This window comes from Durio zibethinus, chromosome 5 (genome assembly GCF_047325235.1).
Source record: "Durio zibethinus cultivar Kanyao isolate XHJ-2024 chromosome 5, ASM4732523v1, whole genome shotgun sequence".
Taxonomy (NCBI): Eukaryota; Viridiplantae; Streptophyta; class Magnoliopsida; order Malvales; family Malvaceae; genus Durio; species Durio zibethinus.
The window spans coordinates 30,584,380-30,608,063 of NC_143166.1; the positions used below are offsets into that span (position 1 = coordinate 30,584,380).

Sequence of the window (23,684 nt, forward strand, 5' to 3'; positions counted from 1 at the left end):
AGTGGATCTGAGACTGAGATCCATCATTTCATTACCGCAAATAGAAACTGAAGCAAGACTCGCCACAGCCACATATAATTTGCTTTGTTTGTAACTTAGAGCTTCTTCACCACAGCCACATCATTTCATTTCTTCTAATGGAAAGAGAGGAAAAGAGAGTGAATCAAAGTCACTCAAGAAAACAGCTTTGTGTTTTATCATCCATTCCCAATCATATGCTGCATATTATTAAAGTGGCATCCAGATTGTATTGTACAGCAGGAATCAGAATCCTAACATTCTATACATTGTATAACTTCATACCCTGAGAATTGCAAAGTAAATAAAGATGGTAATATCCAATGCATAGAGATCAACAAGACAATAGAAATAATACACGTCCAAAAATTAAGCAACTTAGAGCAAAATTGCATCATCTTTTGCACTCTTCTGATCGCATGGAATGGAAGGCATTTCCATGCAGTTTGAGAAGATAAAACTCTTCCTTTGGTTATAGCCATGAGCCTTTATGGTTAAATCCAGTTACCATATATAGATAATAATTTTAGAGACAGTAGAAAACAAGGCTAGTAGAGACAAAAAAACAACAACAGTGCTTCTTTCAGAGACTGGGAGAATGTACATCACTTCTTCAGAAGCTTCTGAGAGAATATCCTCTTGGAATATGGACAGTTGCGCGCAAATGCTTTATGGGACTCAATTGCTTCAACGAGTGAATTGTGCAGAGGTCCCTAACATAGAAAAAATAAAGAATCAGAACACCAATAAAGAGACCAAAAGAAGCCAACAAGAATAATGAATTTTCTGATATAAATATTAACCCTGTTTCTAATTGGATAATAATGAATTTAATAATGTGCATGAGAAGAATACTTTTAACTAAACAATTTGATCCTACAGTTAGATCATTAAGTTTGACTTCTAGCAGGAGAATAAATTTCCAACCATATCCATTACAGATTCACAGTAATCATTTTAAGTGATTCCTTATGCTATCGCCTATGTGCCGTAAACCTACCAAATACTCTATACCACAAAACAAGTGTAGTTCTCTTAGTAACCTACGCATCACAAACTGAGGCATCAATTAATGTTATGATGAAAAATATCTATACTTTTTGAGCCACAAAGACGAAGTGAGGTGTTGATTGAGGGATTGGGGGTTTCATAAGTAGTAGAAAAATGATTGATTCTTAAACCTCAGACACACGGAGAGCAGTTTGCACAACGTAGTTTGCATGAGGATCTTGTAGCAACTTTTCAAAGTGAGTTGCAGAGAGCAATTCATGAATGATTCTTGACCGGATTGCATCATTTAATACTACAAGACATTTTTCAACCACATGACTGCTGAACTTCTGTGATGAGAGATGCACATAGTTCCCTTCAAATTGAGAAACCAAAGTTGAAGTGGCAGATGGGATTTTTAACTCCAAGACAAACTGAACAACATAATTTCTGCAAAATGAAGAACAAAAATCTGCAGTGAAAAGAATGTGGAAAAAAAAAAAAAGAAACATAAAAGATAAAGTATCTATCACAAACTTCATTTCAGGGGCCACTCGTCCCCAATTAGAGAGAATGAGCTAACCGGTCTCATGACAATAAAGTACTCCACAAAGCTTTCACAATTCCATATACTACTTTCCTTCAAATGAACAAATCAGCAAGACTTATTTTTACCATTTTTTTTCTAATTTCCAGAAGTAAAATATGACAAGTATGTTTTTTATAAAGATATAATCCAGTAGGCAAATAAACCTTTTGGGCCACAGAGACATAGAAGGACAAGTTTTCTCAAGCTGTAAAAAAAAAAAGTGATTCATTAACATTAGTGATCTTCTGGCTTCCCAACATTGATCATGTATACAAGGGGCACATGTGAAGTTTTCATGTAAGAATTGATAACAAGTCCTAAAGACATGTCAATTCAGCCTGATCAACATCAAAGGACCTAATGAGGACAAACATGAGCACTAGACCAATATGATGATTGCCAACACTTATTCAGCATGCTTGATACTTGAATTTAATAAGTAATGTGAATCCATGAGACAAAACAAGCCATTAATTCACTTTTTGAAATAAAGCTTTGCCATCACCACTGTCTGGTATCACAGAAGAGCTAAATAGAGAAGGTCTAATACCATCCCCTATGCCAAGAAAATTTTCTGCTTCCTAAACAGCTTCAGCAAACTAGAAATTCTTAATTGCAGACATAACTAATCAAGATTATGTAAGTTGAGTTTTTATTTTTCACTTTCCCAGAAAATTGCAAGCAGGGAGACAAGTTGGTATTAAAGTTATAGACTAAATTGCATTTCCCCTAAAACAAAAGCTCTTTTTCCTGAATGACAGGTGATAAGTATAGAAAAATATCATATTAATACTTACCCATATGCATCCTGCGCAAGTTGAAGCCCATTGGTGGATATTTCTTCGACCAACTTTTCTCGATATTCCCCAGTTGAATAGCTAATGCATCGTTGCAAAACACAACAGCCATGTTGATGAGTTGCAATATCAACACAATGCTTTGCAGCAGCAACAAAAATAAACTATCAAAATGGTTGGAAAAAAAGAAATTTGTCAAATATCTGCTGATGAAAGTAATGATTAGAGAAAAAAGCTGAATGAACAAAATTCAACAAGCATGCATGCATCAATATCTTGACTGAATTTTAAATAAAACCACCAAGTTACACAATATGCCACCCAAAAAATCACGTAACCAACTGCAATATCTGCAAGAAATAGCTAACACACAATTCATTGCATATTGACTGCAAAAAATGTGGTTAAACACTCCATTATTTTGCATCAAGTTTGCATGATAGGGCAGAGGCTCAATTAGTTTTTCTACTCACTTGAACTTAAGACATCTAACACTTTTCCAAAAAAAATACATACTCTGGTATTATCAAGGACTCATCATGTTCAGACTTCAAACACCAATTGATGGTTAACCTAAGAATGCTACATCCACTGCAGCATACAGATTTTCAATTATTCCCCAAGAACTAGAAAAAGGTACAATCATCCATTTTCATTCCAATCTAAAAGACTTAGGAGAAATATAAGTTAATCAAGATACATAACCAAAGAACTAACAAAGAATAAATGTAGTTCTTTAGGTTGTGAAGTTTTAAAATGCCCACCACCAGGAACAGCTCATATAACTTGCAGTTAAGAAGTACACAAAATGTGATGGATTGCCTCTCAGAAAAGTGAAAGCATGTTCTTAGTTTCTGTCAAATTTAGCCTCAATCTGGTTGTGATTAAAGGAATGCTATCATGTATCATATTTACTCATGTAGGCCCCCAAAAAAGAAAACAATGTCCGTAACTTATACAAGATAAAATACTTTAGAAATCAAGAACAAAAATACAATGGAACAATAAAGAGTCATGTCTGTAAGGCTCAACAATGTAGAAGATGGAAGGCTTACCTTGTTATCTTCACTGCTAAGACATTGCAAGCAACGCTGTACAACATGATTCCCATTCAGGTCCTTGATGAGAGATAGAAACCCAGGCTCAAGGGCTGATATAACTAGTGAAATTTGCTGCCTGGTTTTGAGAGTCTCAATCAACTTTTGAACTACACGAGTGCTGAAAGAAGGAAAATCAATGTTAGAACCAGTGGATATGAAAATATATAATGCAGTGTGTCTGACATACCCATGAGTATTTAGAGATATTCTGACAAGCTGCCCTGGTTCTTCAGAAACCATTAAGAGAATCTGCTTTCTCTGTTCTTCATTACACACGTCCAATAATTTCTGCATGAGGTAATTCCCAAAAGGGTTCATCATAAGTTCAACTACATGATCAATGATCTCCTTAAATATTATTTGCACATCCTGTTGGGTACCCTCATCAAATACCCGCTGTAAGAATCTGCAGCCATGTTGATCTTTTGCTATTAAGTAAATGTATCCCCGAGCTTCTGCCAAAGAGTTATACTTAGGTGGCAAAGAGAATGGGCTATACAACTTCGCATTCTTAGCATTTCCACAAGCTGCTGCAATTTGAGACCAACCATCAAGCTGTGACCTTATTTCTAGACGCTTACTTACACCAATCTCCTGCAGAGAACCCTTGTTCTGCTCCCTTGAATAATCAAACCCTTTATTGATCACATAATTTAAACCCTCTCCTTGAACAATGAAACTACCCTCACTAGTAAAAGCCTCAAGACCTCCATGAGGGATTCCAACATTTGAATGTGTTCTAGCCAACCCATTGGATAGTGGCAATCCATGCTGTAACAGATTTTCAACACTTGCATGAGGGGTTGCTTGAATCAACCTGGGAGAACCATGAAAATTCAGCCCACCTCGTTCTTCATTCCAACTCAGACCATTTCGTTGTCCATAGATTAAAGCATCATTCACTGAAAGCTTACTCAAAGGAGTACTCAAATTCAATATAGAATTTCCTCCCTGGTGATAACTACATGTCTGCTCCTTTTTCTGCCAAGGAGATCTCATTGCACCATTCCAACAATTCATTCCCTGCTGAGAAATCAAATCACTCGAGCAACCAGGATACAACTGAGACCCCAAAAAATTGCTTATCCTATATTGCTGCTGGGGCAATCCAGAAAATGCCATATTCATCCCACCATTGAAACTCAATGGAACGCTCATTGGAACAGGGGACTGAATTCCCACAAAATCCCCCTTCCTCATTTTGTCACAAGACCCATACTTGTCAACATTGATCTGATCATTAGGTTGAATCCCATCGGATTCAAGTGAAAAATCTCTAAAACTAGAAGCAACATTCTCTTGATCATTACTAATATACATTTTACTGAGATTTCTACAGAGACCCAGTTCACCAATCAAGCCGTCACTACTGGCCTTTTTCCTAACGGCTGAATCGAGGAGTAGTCCATTAGGCAAGTGTGGCATAAGGTCTTCTAGTGGAGGTGGGGTTGGTGATCCATTGTCAGATAAAGACTGCCCATTGTTAGAAAACAGACTTGAGGAAGAACCATCTGACTGTAAAGAGAAACCGCTTACAGGGGAAGCACATGTATGCTTATAATAATGACTTGATGTGTCATCATCATACATAAGACCAAACATGCCATGAAATGACCCATTCACATGTTTGTTTTCATGTTGTTGATGCAGATGATGATGATTATGTGATGTTGCATGAGGGATCTCATCCAACAACATTTCAAGCTCCTCATCATCCTTCATGTTTCCTCTATTCTTCTTCTTCTTCTTCCCAATCTCAGCGGTTGCCTCAAACATCAAGAAACACAAGACAGACAAAAAGGAAAAAAAAAAAAAACCAACCAAACGAACAGATAGACAAAAAAACAGAACAACAACACCGAGAATAAACAATCAAAATACCCACATCAGATATAAATTGAAAGAGACTTAAATAACAAATACCCAGAAGATATTACCATTTACCACTTTTTATCCTTTAGGTTTTGCTCAGATTTTGAAAAAGAAAAAGAAAAATAAATGGAGAAAAGGGGTCGGTTTTCTGATGGAAACCAAACAGAAAAAGAACAATCTTTTTTTCCAAATTGCATTTCGTTGATATCAAAATAATTTCATTTTGGGTTTTGGGTTTTCTTTTGTGAAGAGTTGGTGAAGCATGCAAAGATCAAAGGAATCACATACGGTTACTTTAAGAACCGTAAAAATATATACATACACTCTTTGTACGCTCTCATGCCATTAAAGCTGGGATAGCGAAGAACAAACGCTATTTATATTTTGTTCCCACTCCTCAACAAATAAATATAATATTAATATATATTAAATAAATAAATATTTATAAAATGAAATAAAATAAAATAAAAATTTTAATTTTACAACTTACCAAGAAATAAAAACAGAAAAAGCATAGTTAGGACTGAGCTCGGTTGTATCCGATTTAATTAATCAAAATTTATTAAAATATATTAATTTGATTATGCTTATTCGATTTTGATATTAATCAATTAAAAAGAAAAACGATTTATTCAGCTAATTTGATAAGTTATCAATTTTCAAAATTATAATTAAATAAATAGAATTAACTGATCAAATTAATTTATTTTTAAATATATTTTTATATGCAATATAATTTAAATAATGTTTTAAAATCATATATAATATAATGTTATTTATGTTATATAATATATAATACAAATATAAAATAGTTTTTATATAATAATATAAATTATTTAATAATTAAAATTGAATAAATTAATTGAACCGACTATCATAAATGGACTTTAATTATTTTAATTAATCACTATAATTTATTTTAATTAGACCATTTTTTAAGGAAAGTTTAATTTTGAAATTTTCAAAACTAAATCGATGGTACCGATAAAATGCTGTAACCCACAAGACCATGGGACTGACTCAATCTCACTCTTGGCTTTCTTCTCATGCATTTTAACTTGAGGAACCTTTTCACTACTACCTATATAGGCGATAAATTATTTATCCTACACTCTTGCTCGTTTGCGTGATTTTCACGCTATACATTTAATGCGGAACCAATCAACCAATCCCACGGTTGAGCTTCTGACTCGCAATTGAGCATTTGTCGCTTGGAGATACGGGACCTGGGATCCCACTCATGTCAGGTGGCGCGTGAATAAGGGAATTATTATTACTCCTAATTGTTTAATAATTATAATACTTCTAATAGTTTTTAGTAAAATAAAATATTATGCATATTAAGATTTATATTTAATTGTTAGTTTTATATTTAATGCATTATGATATATAAATATTATAAATTGTTAGAGAACAAATGTTGTTTTATAAAAATTAATTTCAAATTATTTATTTTATGATTTTAAAATTTTTATTTTTTATAAAAGATTATTATATATTTTAGCAATAGTGCATTATATCAATTATAAACTTTTATTATTAATTGGATTTTGAAATTTTTATTATTTTAAAATTTTGCTTTTTTTCTTAAAAAATTATTTATCTTTTTGTTATTTTGGATGAATTCTCTTTGTTGCTAAAAGGATTATAACAATAACCCATCTAATTAGTTATCAAAAGAAAAAAAAAAATATATATATATATCTCATTTTTCTCGTCCTGTGGCTATAGATTTCTTTTAGAAAGAGATTATTTATATTTTCACTTTCTTTTTCTACACCCCACTACTGCTAATATTCATACTTTCTTCTTTTCATATCCTAAGCCAAAACACCTCTCTTCTTATTCAAAACCTAAACCACTTCAGAGATTCAGCCCCAAATCAAACTCCAATCTTGTCTTCTTATTCAAAACCTTAACCCCTTTAGAGATTTAGTCCCAAATCAAATTCCAACATTGATTTTGATGTTAGATAACTTAAAATTATAAGTAAATTATTTACCTTTTTTTTTTGCTTTTTAATTTGATTTTGTATTTAGTTTCTAAATATTTAAGATTTTAAGTTCAGGGTTACAATTTAAGATGATGATTTGAGCATTCCGAAATGAATTTTCAAAAATTGTTGAAAATTTTCAAAAATAGATATCTAAAAACTTATTTAATGTATCAAAAATTTATTTCTGGATATTCAATTTCGAAAACCTTTGAGAATTTTTAAAAATATATTTTCAAAAATTCTCAATGATTTTCGAACATTCATTTTTGGAAGTTTCAAAATATTTCAAAAACTTCCTAAAATAGATTTTCGATGCACATTTTGCAAATCTATTAATAAAATTGACCTCATTATGTTATTAATAATTGACAAATCTATTGATAAGGACATTTAATCTTTTGGTCACCAAGTACTGTACGTTCAATAATATTTACAATATTTATAATTTTAACATATATACATCTAAAAAGAATCGTTATGTGTGAATAGGCGTTCGTGCAAATTAGCTACTATACCATATATGATGGAATGTGACTGCCTCATCATATATGGTACAGTAATCATTTGCACGAATACTCTTCATAATTAGAGATTTATTTTAAATGCACGTTTGTTATAATTAATACCTATTTTAAACATTATTGAATATATAATGCTTACTTGAAAAATTATAGGTTTCTAATATCGAATTTAAACATTATGTTGGAGAAATCATTACAAACTCATTTGAAGATCATAACAAAAGATATTCGATATTTTTGTGGTTGACATTAATCAAGAGATCGCAACAAATAAATTGAAGTAAAAAATTATTTTTTAAAATGCATTTTCGAAATAAACTTTTGATATCGTTAAAGAAATTTTGAAAAAACATTTTCGATACACTGAAAAAAATTTTGAAAATTTATTTTCGATAAAGGGATGTAAATGACAAAAAATAATTAACTAATGGTATTTAAATAAATTTTTATTTAGTTAATTTTTTTGGGTGTATTTAGAGTTTTTTTCTTATGCAAATAGTCCTATTTTTTTTTATTCTCTTGTAAGTTTTTTAATTTTATTAGAATGACTAAAATATCCTTTTTATTTTTATCTTGCCAAATTACCCTTGTGTTTGGGCTCTTTTTTTCTTTTTCTTTTTTTTTTTTTCTAAGAAGCACATGTAGTCACGTCTCTCTTTTCCTCTATTTGAGGTTTCGTTGATTTCGGTTTCCTATCTTGGTTTTATCTTTTTAGGTTAGGCAGAATTTAATCAACACATAACTGCCGAATGGAAATGTTTTAATTCATTAATTGTAATTAATTAATCATAGGCTAGCTTTTGTCCTTTTTATCTTTGACTATGCTCAAGGGAAATTTTTTAAAATTCAAAATTTAAATCGATTCAATATTATATATTAAAAATAATTAAATTAATTAATTAAATTAAAATTTAAGTTTGATTATATTAAAATAAAAAATAATGGCATACTTTTTTAAGTTGAGGCCGTTAAAAATTAAATTATAGTCATTAAATGTAGGAATCCAAACGTACTATCAAATTATGATTGTCATAATGATATAGTTTTCAGCTTTTATTTAATTATATAAAATTAAGTAGAGAATAGTAAATTTTAATATTCAGTATGTTTCATTATTTTTTTTATAAATTATTAAATCTTTTATTTTCGTAAAGGAAGCTTAAAGCTTTCATTTTCATAGTATTTTTCAAATATTTTTCAAGCATAAACTGTAAAGGCATCACTTCTTTTTATTATATATATTTTTGTTCCTATGGCAATTGCAAAAATTGAAAAGTGAAGCTGACCTTATTCTAATTTAATGGTGGAGTAATCGGTCACAATCGATAATGCAAGTGGCCTAGCCTGCCCTTCCTTTGTTCCCAGGAAAGGAAATGGACATAGGGAGTCATTACACATTCCAATGTTTTTTTTTTTTTTTTTAAAGTAATAAAAACGTTTTTATCAAAAATAAAATAAATTAAAAAAAAATCATACACACACAAATATTTTTTTAAATTTGATAATTTTAAAAAATAAATGATAAAATATAAAAATGATATAAATAAAAAATATAAAAAAATTAAAAATAATCATATTTTATATTTTTTTATTGATATAAATTATAATATATAATTTTTATATAAAATATAATATTTATATAATAACTCGAATTATCATATTGGAATCCCTTTTATGTGCCTTAGCCGGAAAGCGAGTAGATTTTGGGCCCTAAAGACTCAGATTCGGCCCATCCCCTTATATATTCTGTCCAATCATATTAAGACAAGCGTCAGTCTACTTTTCGATTACTACGAACCAATGCGAAAGCTCCTTATCTTTTGGATGGAAGTGAAAATAAGCTTGATCTAATTTAAAATTGTTTTTTTTAATTGAAAAAAAATTTGAATTAAAAAAATGTTTTAAAATACTATGAAAAAGTACAATTTAAGAATTTTAAATTATTATTGTTATCATGAAAAATATTGTAGTGAACAAAGTGAAGATCAGCTAGATCTAATTTAAAATTGTTCTTGTAATTAAAAAAATATGTTTAAAAGTGTGTTGAAAAAATATGATTTAAAAATTTAAAAATTTGACTTTATTAAAAAAAAAACTGTAATGAATTAAAATATCCCAGTTAAAAAAAAAATGTATAACATAAAAAAAAATTTAGAAATATGAGGATGATAAAGTCATTTTACCCACAAAATTTGTGGTTGGTTTTACGAAATACTTTGTTTGCAAATCAAACTTTTAAATAAAAAAGTCCAATTTTTGTTATTTAGAGATTTGATCAAATGCAATTTTTTTAATTAGCCCTTATTCCCTTCCGATGCCTCTATTGTCTTTCCTGTACTTAATTTCAAATTAGCACAAATCTAATTTTTTTACTAACAAAAAATAAATTACATTTAATCCAGGATTAGCACAAGTTTAATTATCTACTTATAAATAATAAATTATCTTTAATTTAGTGTGAGAATTTTATTTTTTTTTAAGATTCACTTATATTAGTGTAAATTTTATATATTTTTTAGTTTTTGGATCAAAATTATTAAAATTAAAAATATTATTTTAATTCAAATTAATATTTAACTTTTATTTAATGATAAAAAAGTATAAAACTTAAGTGGATTCTTACTTTTTAGTTTTATATATTATTAATTTATTATATCAATATTTACATAATTAAAGAAAATGATATTATAAATTTACAAAAAATAATTTAATATCAAGGGTTTTTCACCAAAATTTTAAGTTCAAAATTAAAATTCATAAATTTAATTTATGTAGTTTTAAGGAAAATATTACATGTGTTTAAGTTATATGTGAAAATATTGATATATTTTCTTAATAAATTGGTTCATTGTTTGAAGTTTATACATGAGCTTTTGTAGTCAAATATAACAACTTTTATTCATTATTTAAAAAAAAAAAAATGCCACGCAAATTTTAATTTATTTAATAACAAAATTCATAAGGAATAAATATGAGAGCATTTCATTTCACTTATAATGATTGTAATATAATTAATTATAATTTAAAATTATGTGAGATTCATCACAATTTTATACAAATCCTACATCTATAAATGATAGATTCCTACATAATTTTTTATTATAATTGAATGATTATAATATTATAATAAAAAAATCATAATTGATATGCTTCCATAGTATGAGTAATACCACTAACATTTTTCCATGAGAAACACTACTATAATCACTAAAATTTTAAAATAAAGAGTTCCAAATTTTTAGCCTAGTGGTTAAGGGTGTTTGAGGGGATATCAAACATTTGATTTCAAATCAAGCTTCTTTCTTTTTCTTACTTGTACTAAGACTTGGTTCTTCTGATGTAACAAAAAAAAAATGAAAATAATGAATTCAGGAATGCTCTGTCCAATATTAAAAAAAAAAATCATAATTATCATAGTAATGCTTTTCTTCTTTCGGTATAGATAGCATTGGGAGCACATTATGCAAATTAATTTATTTATATGTTAATAAATACCAATTAAAAGGCATGAAAAATATTCACAATAATTAGCTTTCTATTCTTTTTTTTTTTTTTTGGTGTTAATGACAGTTGACATTTTTATTTTTTGTTTGATAAAATGAAAATCTTCAATTTTTATGAATATAAAGAAATGAAGATAAATGTAATTAATTTGATTATGATTAAACATGATTTCGAATTAAAATTAATGGAGAGATTTAAGCTATAAAAGATAATACAATTAATTTGATCAAACTCAAATCAAATAAAAGTCATTAAGTGATGGATACATGCCCAAAATTCAATATATCCCCATGTCCTACAATCAGACTATTCACATAGAATTGTTATCCTTTAGCTCAAAATTTTTTACTGTTATATATTTATATGAGATTAAATTTAGTTTAAAGAAAAAGAAATTTGCAGTAAATAGTAATACACTTGTAAATTTAGTTTAAAGTTTTCGACAGAAATGTAAGTATTTTTCCCTTTTAAACTTTTATTCTACATAAATAGATGATAAATTTTAAAAGGTAGTTTAAAATTTTAATTGCTATAAAAAATTATTAATAGTTTTAATAAATCTGAAATAAGACATTATATTTTCTAACTTTACTTCTATAGATGCTTTTTCATTAAATATGCATATATATTTGGGATTTTCTTTTTTTTTTTTATATAGTGATATTTGGCAATATGTTTAATAAAAAATAAAAAATTATTTCATGATATATCAATATAAATTATGATAATAGTTTTTATATGTTAAATATATTTAATATTAAATAAATAAAAGACAAATATATGAATTATCATATTGAATTAATATCTAATTAATATCTAGTTTGATATCCTATTCAATGGATTAGTTTATTTAAGTTAGATGTTAAGTAGAGTACTCTAGTCTAGTCTAGTCTAGTCTAGTGAGGAAAATAATATGCATAGAGAACGTATATACTTAGCACAAGAATTTTAGTCCAAAAAAATAAGTAACGTAAAGAATATCTGCTTTGACTGATACGAATCAAGAGAAAACAGGTGGTCAAAGCCCATGTATACTAGGAATGAGTTTTGCAGGAGCAAAGAAATGGAGCAGGAGATCAACTGATGGAGATGGCCTCAAATCTTGATTCTCTCAAATTAAAACAAACCTACCTTGCTTTGTTCATTCGAACAAGCCCCTACCTTCTGGGTTTTGATCTACACACAAATTAATACAAGTATAATTATTTATGTAATCAATGAAATGGGTAAGAAAGCACTCTTTAGTTTTTTATTTCAAGCACTGGCTTGGGCCTGATCTAGCGAGTAAAGGTTCTTAGAACAACGGGCGGAGGAGCTGGAAAGAGAGGTTGATGCAGCAATATTCCAACGTTAAACCATTTCAGTATCAAGGTAGGAAGAGGATCAGAGCAGACATCCGTGAGAAGATGATCAAAGCAACAGCACCAGCAGCTAGAGAAACAGAATATTGTCTCAAAGATAAATTGGTTATCTTATTAAAAACACTAAAATTTTCTATATATCGAACAACTCATAGCTATCCAAATGAAGACTCCCTAAAACCAACAAAAAAAAAAAAAGCAAAATGTCACTGCTACAGAAAATCCCAAGTGATTTTGGCAAAACAAGGACAGTATAACTTTAATAACTGTATAATAATTAGATCTCAAAGGCAAGGAAAAGTAAGAAGCCTACTGAATGAAACCCACATAAGATGACAATTTCACACATCAAACTTTACTCTATAGCCTGTACAACTCTCTCCACTGGAGCAGCAACTCTCAAACCCTCAATTTGTACTGGATGCAACCTCCTGAACTTCTTCGTATGTGCCAGTTGCCTCATTAAAGGAATACCTACATAGGCAGAACAGAGAGACGGATAAGATTTTAAACAATATAAGTTTGCAACATTTATCCAGACAATTTCAAAACCCAAGCCTTAGAGAGTAAAACAATCATTCACATGAACATCTTCAGCACAGCCTTTAAATGTCAGGCTTAGCAATGAACAAATCCCACAACAACAGGTCTATCAACTCTATGGTTAGACAACAAAAATCAAGGATATACACAAATAAATATGAATAGTTATAATTGCAAGAGCCAAAACAAGAAAGCATTAGATGTGTTTTTCCCTATCATTATGGGAAAATCTAGAAAGATGAAAGTGTTTGATATGTGAATTCTCCATGGTTATAGCTTGTTATCATAAATAAATATTCCTAAAATGGGTGGGGTTCATGGGTCTTTGATTCAGATCTTATAAGTTTACTTCAAAATTAACTGTAACATACTAAATCTAAGTGGTTCATGAGTCTCTGGTTCAGATCTTATAGATTTTCTTTCAGACTATTTAATAGTGATGTACTAAATATAATACATCAACCTTTAACTTTAAAAATAACCTTTTCATGTTCAGCTATTTTCTTATGCAATTAAGCAACTCCATCATTCAATCTTCTTGAGGCATAGTTCTAACTTAAAGCAAACAGTATTACCATGCATGGTATCATATTACTCACATGAGCAACAAATCACAAGGTTTCTTTGGATTTTAACAGAAACTTATATGCATCCACAATGTGAAGTGATCTATGGAACCTGCTCTCCATACTTTTAAGATTGATGGTTAAAGTACTGGTCAGTGGTTGTAACCTAGGAGTTGGGATTACAAATGAACCAGGATAAATGCAAATGCAAGTGCTAAATCTCAAGAGCCAAAAAGAGATGGCAGAAACATTACCATTGCCCTGATGTTGCTAACCAATATAGTCATGTAGATGGATCATAATAATATCCAAAAGTGCTACTGTAGTAATACCTGAACAAAAAGATTATCAGAGTAAGATCAAATATTACCAAATACCGATATACATATTTATTCAGAAACAATGTCTTCAAATATCTATAACTGCTTCATGAATAACAATAGGTTAAAATACTAAAAAAGCCCCAGTATTATTTCACTTTTTTTTTAAATATGCCCCGATACTTTTATTGTATTCAAATAAGCCTTTATAATTTGATTTGTATCTAAATAAGCCTTTATTTCAAATGAAAGAATGATTTATGTTAAAGGCTTATTTAGCTACAAATTAAAAGTTTAAGAGCTTATTTAAATACAAATTAAAGGTTAAGTGCTTATTTGGGTTCAAATTAAAGATTATGGCTTATTTGAATGCAATAAAAGTATAAGAGCTTATTTAAGTAAAGTTGTAAAGTTCAAGGGCTTTTTTGTTATTTTAGCCATAACAACAAACTCCTAGAAAAGAAATTCCTAAACAGAAACAAATTAATCAAATCACATTTTCAAACTATAGCACATGGAGGCAGGGAAGGATAAAAGTGGGGATACCCTGAAGACTCGTCATAGACATAATCATTTTCCACATCTCCAGCTGCAAATGAAGCAAACACAAAAATTAAATGAGCACATCAAGCAACAAATTTACCCTTATTTGCTCCAAAATGCTTTGTAATATTCATAATCAAATGATCAATGACAATACATACTTTTGGAAAAAGTGTTTACAGCTTCTGATGATGATTGAATAACTGCATCAGAATTAGGCTCAGATGACTGGGTAAGATTTTCATCATCCTCATCATCAGCAAACATATTGTAACCTTCGGCAGTGTTGCTTGAAACTTCTGCAGCAGTTAGATTTGAATTTGAAGTACCCACAGCTGAGTCAGGGAGTACAGAAGAAGTTACTCCAGCAATATTTATATCTTTGAGTATGTCACTTCCCAAGTTAAGATCAGAACCTCCCAGCTCAATATTTGCAGATATGCTCTTCCCCTTGGCCAGAGCTAACTTCTCATATCCCTCTGAAAAAATGTAGATTAACAGCATAGTTAATAAAAGCTTATTCAATATATATACCTGCCCCTACAAAATTACATGTGGAATACTTAGCATAAAGAAATTTTCTTCAGAAACAATCAATATAAATAAAACAAATAAAATATATTAAAAGAAATAATAAAACATTGCACCAACCTGCCTTACACTGGAAAACCTCCTGCTTCTCATGGTACACATCTGCAGAATTAAATTTAAACCAATAAGCATACACTATGACCAAAGATAAATGCCTAAAGCTTCACCAAGTTTTATAACCATCACAAGAAGAAGTGGGAAAAACTAAACAAAAGCAGATTTGCTTCATTGGAGATAAAGGGTAATTGGTGGCTAACAAAGCTGTAAATCTCAACTAAGCCAAGACTCAATCTTCAACAAGTATAGATCTGCTTGCTAAATCCTACCAAGAAAAGTGACCATAGCCATTAGCAAGCACCTGTATTTTAAAAGGCGAAGATGACATTTAAGGCCCTGACACATTTCACTGACACTTTGACTCAAAGTGTGCAAACACCTTTAAAAAAGTTAGAAGTCACATTTTTTTTTTATTTTTGGTTGGCAAACTGGTGGCATTAAAGCTAGAATATTCAAGGAATTCTAGCAAGCACTGGTATTGTAAAAGTTGAAGGTGACATTTAAATCCCAAACACATTTTGAACGCCACTTTGCCTCAAAGTGTGCAAACACCTTTAAAATAAGCTAGCAGTCACATTTTTTTTTTTCATTTTGGTTGGCGAAGTGGTGGCATTAGAGCTACTATATTCAAGGTAACCTCTCAATCGTAGTGAACTAGAAACAAAAGAAAGTAATAGACTTAACTGTAGTCACCATTCTCCATCAACTTCATGGCATCCTCAGTTAGCTGGTCAAATACATGCTTTGTCTCAGCTGACATTTTCTCCTTTCTGTTATTTGAAGCTCCTTTCAACCTTCTCAGAGCTTGCAAAACCTGTCAAGATAAATCAAATTAGCTTTAAACTGTCCCCTTGTAACCTGTTTGATTACCTAATAGAGAAACCAAATTTAAAATCTGGTACATAAGGGATAAAGCTTAGAACCGAGAATGACAAGCGTAAAACACTCTATCTAACATTCCAAAGCAATTGTGACTTTGACCAAATAAAGAAAAAATATTTAGAAGAAATTATCTACACTGTTTAACAGCTTAATAGAATTTATGCCCAATGTGAGCATTTCTATGAATCTAAATTACCCTCAAAATTGATGACTCCCTACAATAGAATCAACCTGGATGTTGAAAATAATCATTACAACAAAAACAAATAGGAGAAGATTGATGTGCCAGCAAAAATACCATAATCTAATATAAGCACCAGGTATGCAGCATTCAACATTCACTTTATATATCATGTACTCATATCATGAAAATTGAAGCAAAATGCAAATTTTGGAACAAATATGTAACACAGTGATTCATTTAGGGAGTACCATTTTTTCTTATTTTAGGGAGAATATCTATGATCATGTAAGATTACCGTTTCTCCAGGCTCAAGCACATTGGCAATACGTCGTTTTATCATCCCAATATCTTGGGTGGAGAGATCCTGTGCAGCAACTTCATTATTATCTTCACCAATGGTCTTTGCAGATGTTTTTCCAGTATATTTTATATCATCTTCAACACTATCAAGCCAAGCATCCTACAATAAATCCATGTGGTAGTCAATAGAAGTTTTGATATTAAATTTAGAAGCTTTGGGTCAATACAATGCTTTACCTTGGTTTTATTATCATTAACATATTCAACAAAGTTTCCATCTGCATCAAAATATCCTTCTTCTCTTTCTTTGTTAAGATTGAAAGGTTCTATTTGAATTCCATCATCAATGAAGTTCTCATTATCCTGCCAAAAGAAATTCCCCATCATTGGCTATCCTTTCCCGAACCAATAAACGAGGAATCTGGCAGTCATCTTGACTGCAAAAAATGCAGCCAATTCAGGAAAGAAGCATCCTAAAATTATAAATTCACTCAATAACAGAACCACATGCCATGTGTATCATAGCTCAGAGTGGAACAGATGATTGTAAAAGCCAACAAATAAACACACTGAAACTACAGCAAAATGAATATGATAAAAATGCAATTTTGCATTAAAAATGAAAAGAAAACTGCCTTTTTAGCATTTATTAGAGTCAGAAACAACACGTAGAAAAGCTACAGTAGCTAACTGACAGGACCTATCCCAAAACTGGATGGGAGTGCAAAGAAGCATCTATTTCAAAGCTAAAGTGTAAAGGGCATTTGGGCATAATCTGCTTCTTGCCTTTAGACAGTTAGGATAAATTAGCATTAATTCACAAAAGTTGGACTGCATAGTTAACATCTTATGGCCGGTTTCATACTGTCAAGCCGGACATAGAATCTAAAATTGGGCAGACTTTAAGAAACTAACCTCATATGCAACTTCAGCAGCGGAGACATCATTAAGCATGCCTCGTCCATCTTCAGTGAATAGTTCTGTAGTAATTTGATTGCGGCGCTTGGCACGCTCCTTAGCAGCAAGACGGGGATCTTTCAAGTCACCTGAACCGTCTTCAACATCAACTCTGTTCACCGCTACTTCTCCATGCTTAACCTTCTTTCCCTTAGGAAACCTAACCCTCTTTTGCCTGTAAATCAAAATATTCATTTAATTCTAAAATTCAAACAATACAAATAATTCTTAAAAAGAAAGAAGATATCTTTAACACTATTTTTATCAAATGAATTAAATTTATCGATATTATCAAAACTTGATTGCATTCGAAGAAAAATTTGCAAAAAAAAAAAAATCCTAAAAATAGTTTAAATAAAGCCTAAAAGTTTTCAATAAACTAATAAGCACTCTAAAACATATTTACAGATAAATTTTCAAAAGCCAAAATTAGAAGAAAAAAAGAGCGAACACAAAAGAGTAAACGACTAGAACTACTAGCTAAAGCAATTGCATCAATATAGTGAGATATGAAAGATTTTCGTTTTTGAAGTAGAAAAAAAAAAGAAGATTTGAAACAAATGATTACGCGGGAGGCTTGTTGGAGTCTTCGTCTTCGAAGAATTGGCGCTTGAGATGAGAGCGCGGTGGTTTACCTTCCATCTCTACAAATTCTCAGCTCCAATCTTCAAACGAAACTAAACTTCGATTTCTCGACAAAGGAAGAGCGGAGAGTGATACGGAGAGAGAGAGAGACTTTGAAGAGACAAAATAAAATCAAATTAAATCGGCAGGGGACAAGCCTTGCCGAGTAGCCCAAATTAGTGGGCCTAAACCCAACTCCTACCAGATAAAGTACATGAAGAAGAATCGATTCAAAGGTGATCATTGAACGGGTTTGCAACTTAACTCGTCTCTCGGGCCTTGAAGCGTTTTACGCAAACTTGTCCAAAGGCCCGAATATTTTATACTAAATTTATTTTTTAGTAAAATAACATAATTTTAAAATTAAAATTTTAAAAATATTCTTTATTTAGCTTAATATTAGATTTTTGGTTGAAGCTTGATTTGAAGTTGGTTTAATATTACCATTTTTTATTTTTTTTATTTGATTACTGATATTTTAAGTTAAATAAAAAATCAAAATTTGTTAAAAATCATTTAACTTTTCCAATTATTTAATTACTTAATAGTACTTTGTAGAAAACCTTATTATTTGTCATGATTTGGATTTTTAATTTATCAAAAATATTTTTATACATTCATAATATAATTTTTTTTATTTCACAAATATAATTAAAAAATTATCACTTTTTTTTTAATTTTTTATTATTTTAAAGAATTATTTAACTATAGCGTTTGTATAGATTATTAAATAGTAGTAAAAAACGTCGACGTTTCTACTTTCTGTTATTTCGCCTCCTTCCCTCGCGCTTCACTGCTTTTGCAGTCTTGAACACCACAATTTTCGTAAATTCTTTCACCATCTGCAACTTTTCCTCCTTTCCGTTTCCTTCGCCACCCCTACTCCCCGACTTCCCGAGCTTTTTTCCTTGAAGGTATGGCAATAATAGTTGTACATTGTTATCAGACATTAGTACTACTTGACTGCTGTTGTACGGGTTTAAGTTTTGATTTCTTTACTGCTTCTTAACTTGGTTCAGCTTGATTTGTTTTAGCTGTATTCAAACCCAGTTATTTCCAGTTGATCTTTATGTCTAGAAGAAGATTTTAATTTTCGTTTTCTACCCTGGCTATCCCTTTGGTGAAAAAAATTGTATGTTTTTGTGGCTTCTTTAAGGATACTGTTTCGTGCACCTTCTGTTTGTTGATTTGTCTTACTCATAAACTTGTCTTATGCTTGATTTTTAGTAAGGAGCAGAGTTCAAAAAAAGATACCCTTTTCTTTATAACAGAAAATTTCAGTCTTTAAATGATCTATTCTTTAACTTTCACGGCCTAACAGATACAGTTTTTTGAGGTATATTTTAGTTTAAGTAGTTTAGATTCAAATTACTCACAACTTTTATATTGGTTTAAGTTGTGTTTCCTTGCCTTTCTTTTATGGCTGTGGATGGCAAATGATGGAGAACTTTTTTTTTTCTCTATACTGTTTAAAGTTCATTAATTGTCAGTGTCACTTGGGTAGGTACATGGAAATTGATGAGGACAACAGTCCATCAACATCTGCCGCAGAACCTTCAGTTTCAGTTTCGGATGGCGAAACGACAGTTCCTGCAGCTAATAACACTCCAATTCAGCCTGTTCAGCCTACTGTGCCGCCATTTGTCCCACCTGCAGTTGTACCACCTATTGCTCCGATTCCTGCAATTCCTCCACACCCAATTGTCAACCCATTGGCACCTCTCCCAGTTCGCCTTCCTGTCCTTAAACCGCCTGTGCCTCAAAATGGTGGGGTGAAAACTAGTGATTCAGACTCCGATCATGAGGATGCAGGGCGAGCTACTACTGGTGAATATGAGATCTCGGAAGAGAGCAGACTGGTTAGAGAGCGGCAAGAAAAGGCAATGCAAGAACTTCTGATGAAACGACGTGCTGCTGCACTAGCGGTGCCAACAAATGACATGGCTGTCCGGACTCGACTTCGCCGGCTTGGTGAACCCATAACTCTTTTTGGAGAAAGAGAGATGGAAAGGAGGGATAGGCTGCGAATGATTTTGGCAAAGCTCGATTCTGAGGGGCAATTGGAGAAATTGATGAAAGCTCACGAGGAGGAAGAGGCTGCAGTTTCTGCTAAGGTGGAGGACATTGAGGAAGACATCGAATATCCCTTTTATACTGAGGGTCCAAAAGAGCTTTTGGATGCTAGAATTGATATTGCAAAGTACTCTGTTGTAAAGGCAGCTGCTCGTGTTCAACGTGCACAGAGAAAAAGGGATGATCCTGATGAAGATATGGATGCTGAAATTGACTGGGCCCTAAAGCAGGCGGGGAATTTGGTTCTTGATTGCAGTGAAATTGGAGATGATAGACCGCTTTCAGGTTGTTCTTTCTCACGGGATGGAAAACTTCTTGCCACCTGGTGTGCTTCTCACTCTTAATTCCCCTCTTCATTAAATAGAAAAGCTAAGTCTTAATGGATTTGGTTTTTCACTTTGCTTTAACAAATTCGTTTTTAAGTGGTTAAAAGGAGTGTACAGAAGTTCAAGTTATGCAAAAATTTGCAGTTGTTCAAAGTGCGGATCTTCCTAGGGTGCATATACAATATAGTTTTGAAACCACTAAAAATGGCAAGAATTAGGATTGTAACTAGATTTTTTTTTTTTTCTTGCAGCTCTTTGAGTGGAGTTGCTAAGTTGTGGTCAATGCCTAAGGTAAGTAAGGTTTCTGCCTTAAAGGGCCACACAGAACGTGCAACTGATGTTACATTTTCTCCTGTGCATGATCATTTAGCAACTGCATCTGCTGACCGAACAGCAAAGTTGTGGAACACTGATGGATCTCTCCTGAAAACATTTGAGGGCCATTTGGACCGCCTTGCACGTATTGCCTTCCATCCTTCAGGGAAGTACTTTGGTACAACAAGCTTTGATAAAACATGGAGACTGTGGGACATAGAGAGTGGCATGGAGTTGCTTCTCCAAGAAGGTCATAGTAGGAGTGTCTATGGAATTGCCTTCCACCAAGATGGATCTTTAGCAGCATCCTGTGGACTTGATGCACTTGCTCGTGTTTGGGATCTTCGCACTGGGAGAAGTATTCTTGCCTTGGAAGGCCATGTCAAGCCGGTAAGACTTTATAGTTATGCAGTTCTTTCACTTTCACGTTATGTTGCAGCCATTGTTGCCAAATGCTACATGTAGGAGAAGCATCTTGTGGTGTGTCTTTACTAGCAGCAGTACACTAAAATACCTGATAAATACTTATTTACTACTATAAGTTTCAAAAGGATGCTTTATAGGTTTGAGATTTTTTATACGTGTAAAATTATAGTTTTGATTTCAGCACAAGGCCTCAATGCTTCAAAAGGAAGTCACCATCAGATTCCATTGGAACTGGGAGGCAATGGTGCTACAATTTTTTTTTTAAAGTTTTAAGGCTTGTTTAGGCAAATAGAAACTATAGTGTTGAATTGTGTTGCCTTGTTAATATCTTAAGATAATTCTATTGAATTTCTAGAGCAGGAAAAAAATTGTATTACATGAATAGATTTTGATAACTAAAGTCTGCAAATCTCGGCCACTCTTTCCAGGTTCTTGGTGTTAATTTTTCACCCAATGGCTATCATTTAGCCACGGGGGGTGAAGATAATACTTGTCGCATATGGGATTTGAGGAAGAAAAAGTCCCTATATATCATACCAGCTCACTCAAATCTTATATCACAAGTGAAGTTTGAGCCTCAAGAGGGATACTACTTGGTCACTGCTTCTTATGACATGACTGCAAAGGTGCACCTCCTTCCTGGAAACAAATTTCTTCATAGTTGACGTATATTTTTGTTAATCTATCATCTAATCTTTGTGTATGATTTACCAGGTTTGGTCTGGCAAAGATTTTAAGCCTGTCAAAAGCTTACCGGGTCATGAAGCTAAAGTCACTGCTTCAGATATTAGTGAAGGTAATTTTCTGAACTTTAAATATGTAAAGCTTGCATCTCTCCTTTGCTTTGTTTCCTCTCTTCTTGAAATATTTCATTTGTCTAGTGTTAGCTTTTGTTGTCCTTCCCTTCACCAGAACTTCTAAAATACAATCAGCAAGCATTAGATTAAAGCATTTTGATACCTTACCATGTATTTTGATATTAATTAGATTTAAGTTCCTTTAGGTATAATTAACAGCGGGTCTACTATGACTGTATGTTAGCAGTTCTGCAGTTGAAGTTTTTGTGACTCCATTCTTTTGTTCTTATCTTTGCCTTAAATGAGTAATGATTTCTTAGCTTGGTTGACGAAAAATGTAGCGGTCAAGTTATACAGCCTTTTTCCCTTTTTTTCCCCCATAGCCAAGTATCAAGCAAATCAATATAACTATCCTATTTAAGCGCACTGAGCATCATATATTTTTTTTAATGGCAGATGGCCGATATATTGTGACTGTGTCTCATGATCGAACTATAAAGTTATGGACTGCCGGTAATATTGAAAAAGAAAATGATATGGATTTGGATTGATGGGCTTTGTGGACCAATGATTTGGTGGATATTGTAATAGCTTCTTAAAGAATTTAGGTGGTTTCTTTTTTAGAATATTTAATATGTTTTGAGTCGGATTCTTTGTACTGGTGGAGTAGAAACCAAAACATAAATTTCTATCATTTCTTCCAACAAATTTATATGAAAATTTGGTAAATTTGGCCTGACAATTTTCACTCATTGGTTACTGTAAGCGATAAAGGATTTGGTCCCACTCATGACTCTAGTCTAGATCTTTTTGTGACATTCATCAGGCACTACAATTTAGCAGAATTTAGAAATGTAATTTCATAAATTGATATGCATGCGCACGAGCACCTCATTTCTTTCTGGACAATTGCTCTCAAAATATAGAAGCAATTTTTACGTAATGATTTGAAGATTTCAACCAAGTGTCACGGACTTAGATAGACACTACTCTGAAAATAAATCATGAATTTTACATCGATTTTATATTAAAATTAATTATGAAAAATAAAAATTAATCAACTTTTAATTCGTAAAATATTTTTTATAAAATAAAATCACGAGATAAAAATAAGAACTAAAGCAAATAATATCCCACAAAAATATAAATTGTAACAATTAAACTAATTTAAAATACCGAATAAATTTGTACCCAGCATGATCTTAAAAGTTAAATCTCAACTCATATGATATGAAACAACATAAAAATGAATTGGAGCTTTACCGTTCAAGATTTTACCAGAAACCGACATTGGTTAATTATAATTCCACTAATCTGTTTCATGTAATTTGTGTAATACGAGATGCAAGATCGAAGGATTAACTAAGAATGAATCATCCTATGCTGACAAATATTTAAAATAAGCCCTTAGGAAACTACAATTATAATGAAA

At 31.5% G+C, this 23,684-nt stretch overlaps 3 protein-coding genes across 4 annotated transcripts; 1 reads left to right on the top strand and 2 right to left on the bottom strand.

Annotated features, from left to right (window-relative positions):
- Positions 1–186: 186 nt before the first annotated feature.
- On the bottom strand, positions 187–5,713 carry LOC111282006 (putative pumilio homolog 10). 2 transcript variants are annotated; one of them, XM_022869870.2, is made up of 5 exons: positions 3,682–5,713; positions 3,450–3,612; positions 2,395–2,558; positions 1,200–1,458; positions 187–731 (listed from the first exon to the last, which is right to left on the bottom strand). In XM_022869870.2, the coding sequence occupies exons 1-5, from the start codon at positions 5,268–5,270 to the stop codon at positions 624–626; spliced, it is 2,283 nt and encodes a 760-aa protein (XP_022725605.1). In that variant the 5' UTR covers positions 5,271–5,713; the 3' UTR covers positions 187–623. The 2 variants fall into 2 exon arrangements, with proteins under 2 accessions (XP_022725605.1, XP_022725608.1); XM_022869873.2 differs by lacking the exon at positions 1,200–1,458 and having other exon boundaries at positions 506–731.
- Positions 5,714–12,834: 7,121 nt separating this feature from the next.
- On the bottom strand, positions 12,835–18,432 carry LOC111282533 (uncharacterized). The gene is made up of 10 exons (XM_022870646.2): positions 18,260–18,432; positions 17,650–17,866; positions 16,972–17,097; positions 16,730–16,894; positions 16,053–16,182; positions 15,372–15,413; positions 14,882–15,199; positions 14,724–14,766; positions 14,112–14,189; positions 12,835–13,222 (listed from the first exon to the last, which is right to left on the bottom strand). The coding sequence occupies exons 1-9, from the start codon at positions 18,331–18,333 to the stop codon at positions 14,141–14,143; spliced, it is 1,164 nt and encodes a 387-aa protein (XP_022726381.1). The 5' UTR covers positions 18,334–18,432; the 3' UTR covers positions 12,835–13,222; positions 14,112–14,140.
- Positions 18,433–19,043: 611 nt separating this feature from the next.
- On the top strand, positions 19,044–22,994 carry LOC111282664 (U4/U6 small nuclear ribonucleoprotein PRP4-like protein). Its single transcript, XM_022870859.2, has 6 exons — positions 19,044–19,229; positions 19,820–20,713; positions 20,966–21,419; positions 21,884–22,081; positions 22,170–22,251; positions 22,709–22,994. The coding sequence occupies exons 2-6, from the start codon at positions 19,824–19,826 to the stop codon at positions 22,801–22,803; spliced, it is 1,719 nt and encodes a 572-aa protein (XP_022726594.1). The 5' UTR covers positions 19,044–19,229; positions 19,820–19,823; the 3' UTR covers positions 22,804–22,994.
- The last annotated feature ends 690 nt before the right edge of the window (positions 22,995–23,684 follow it).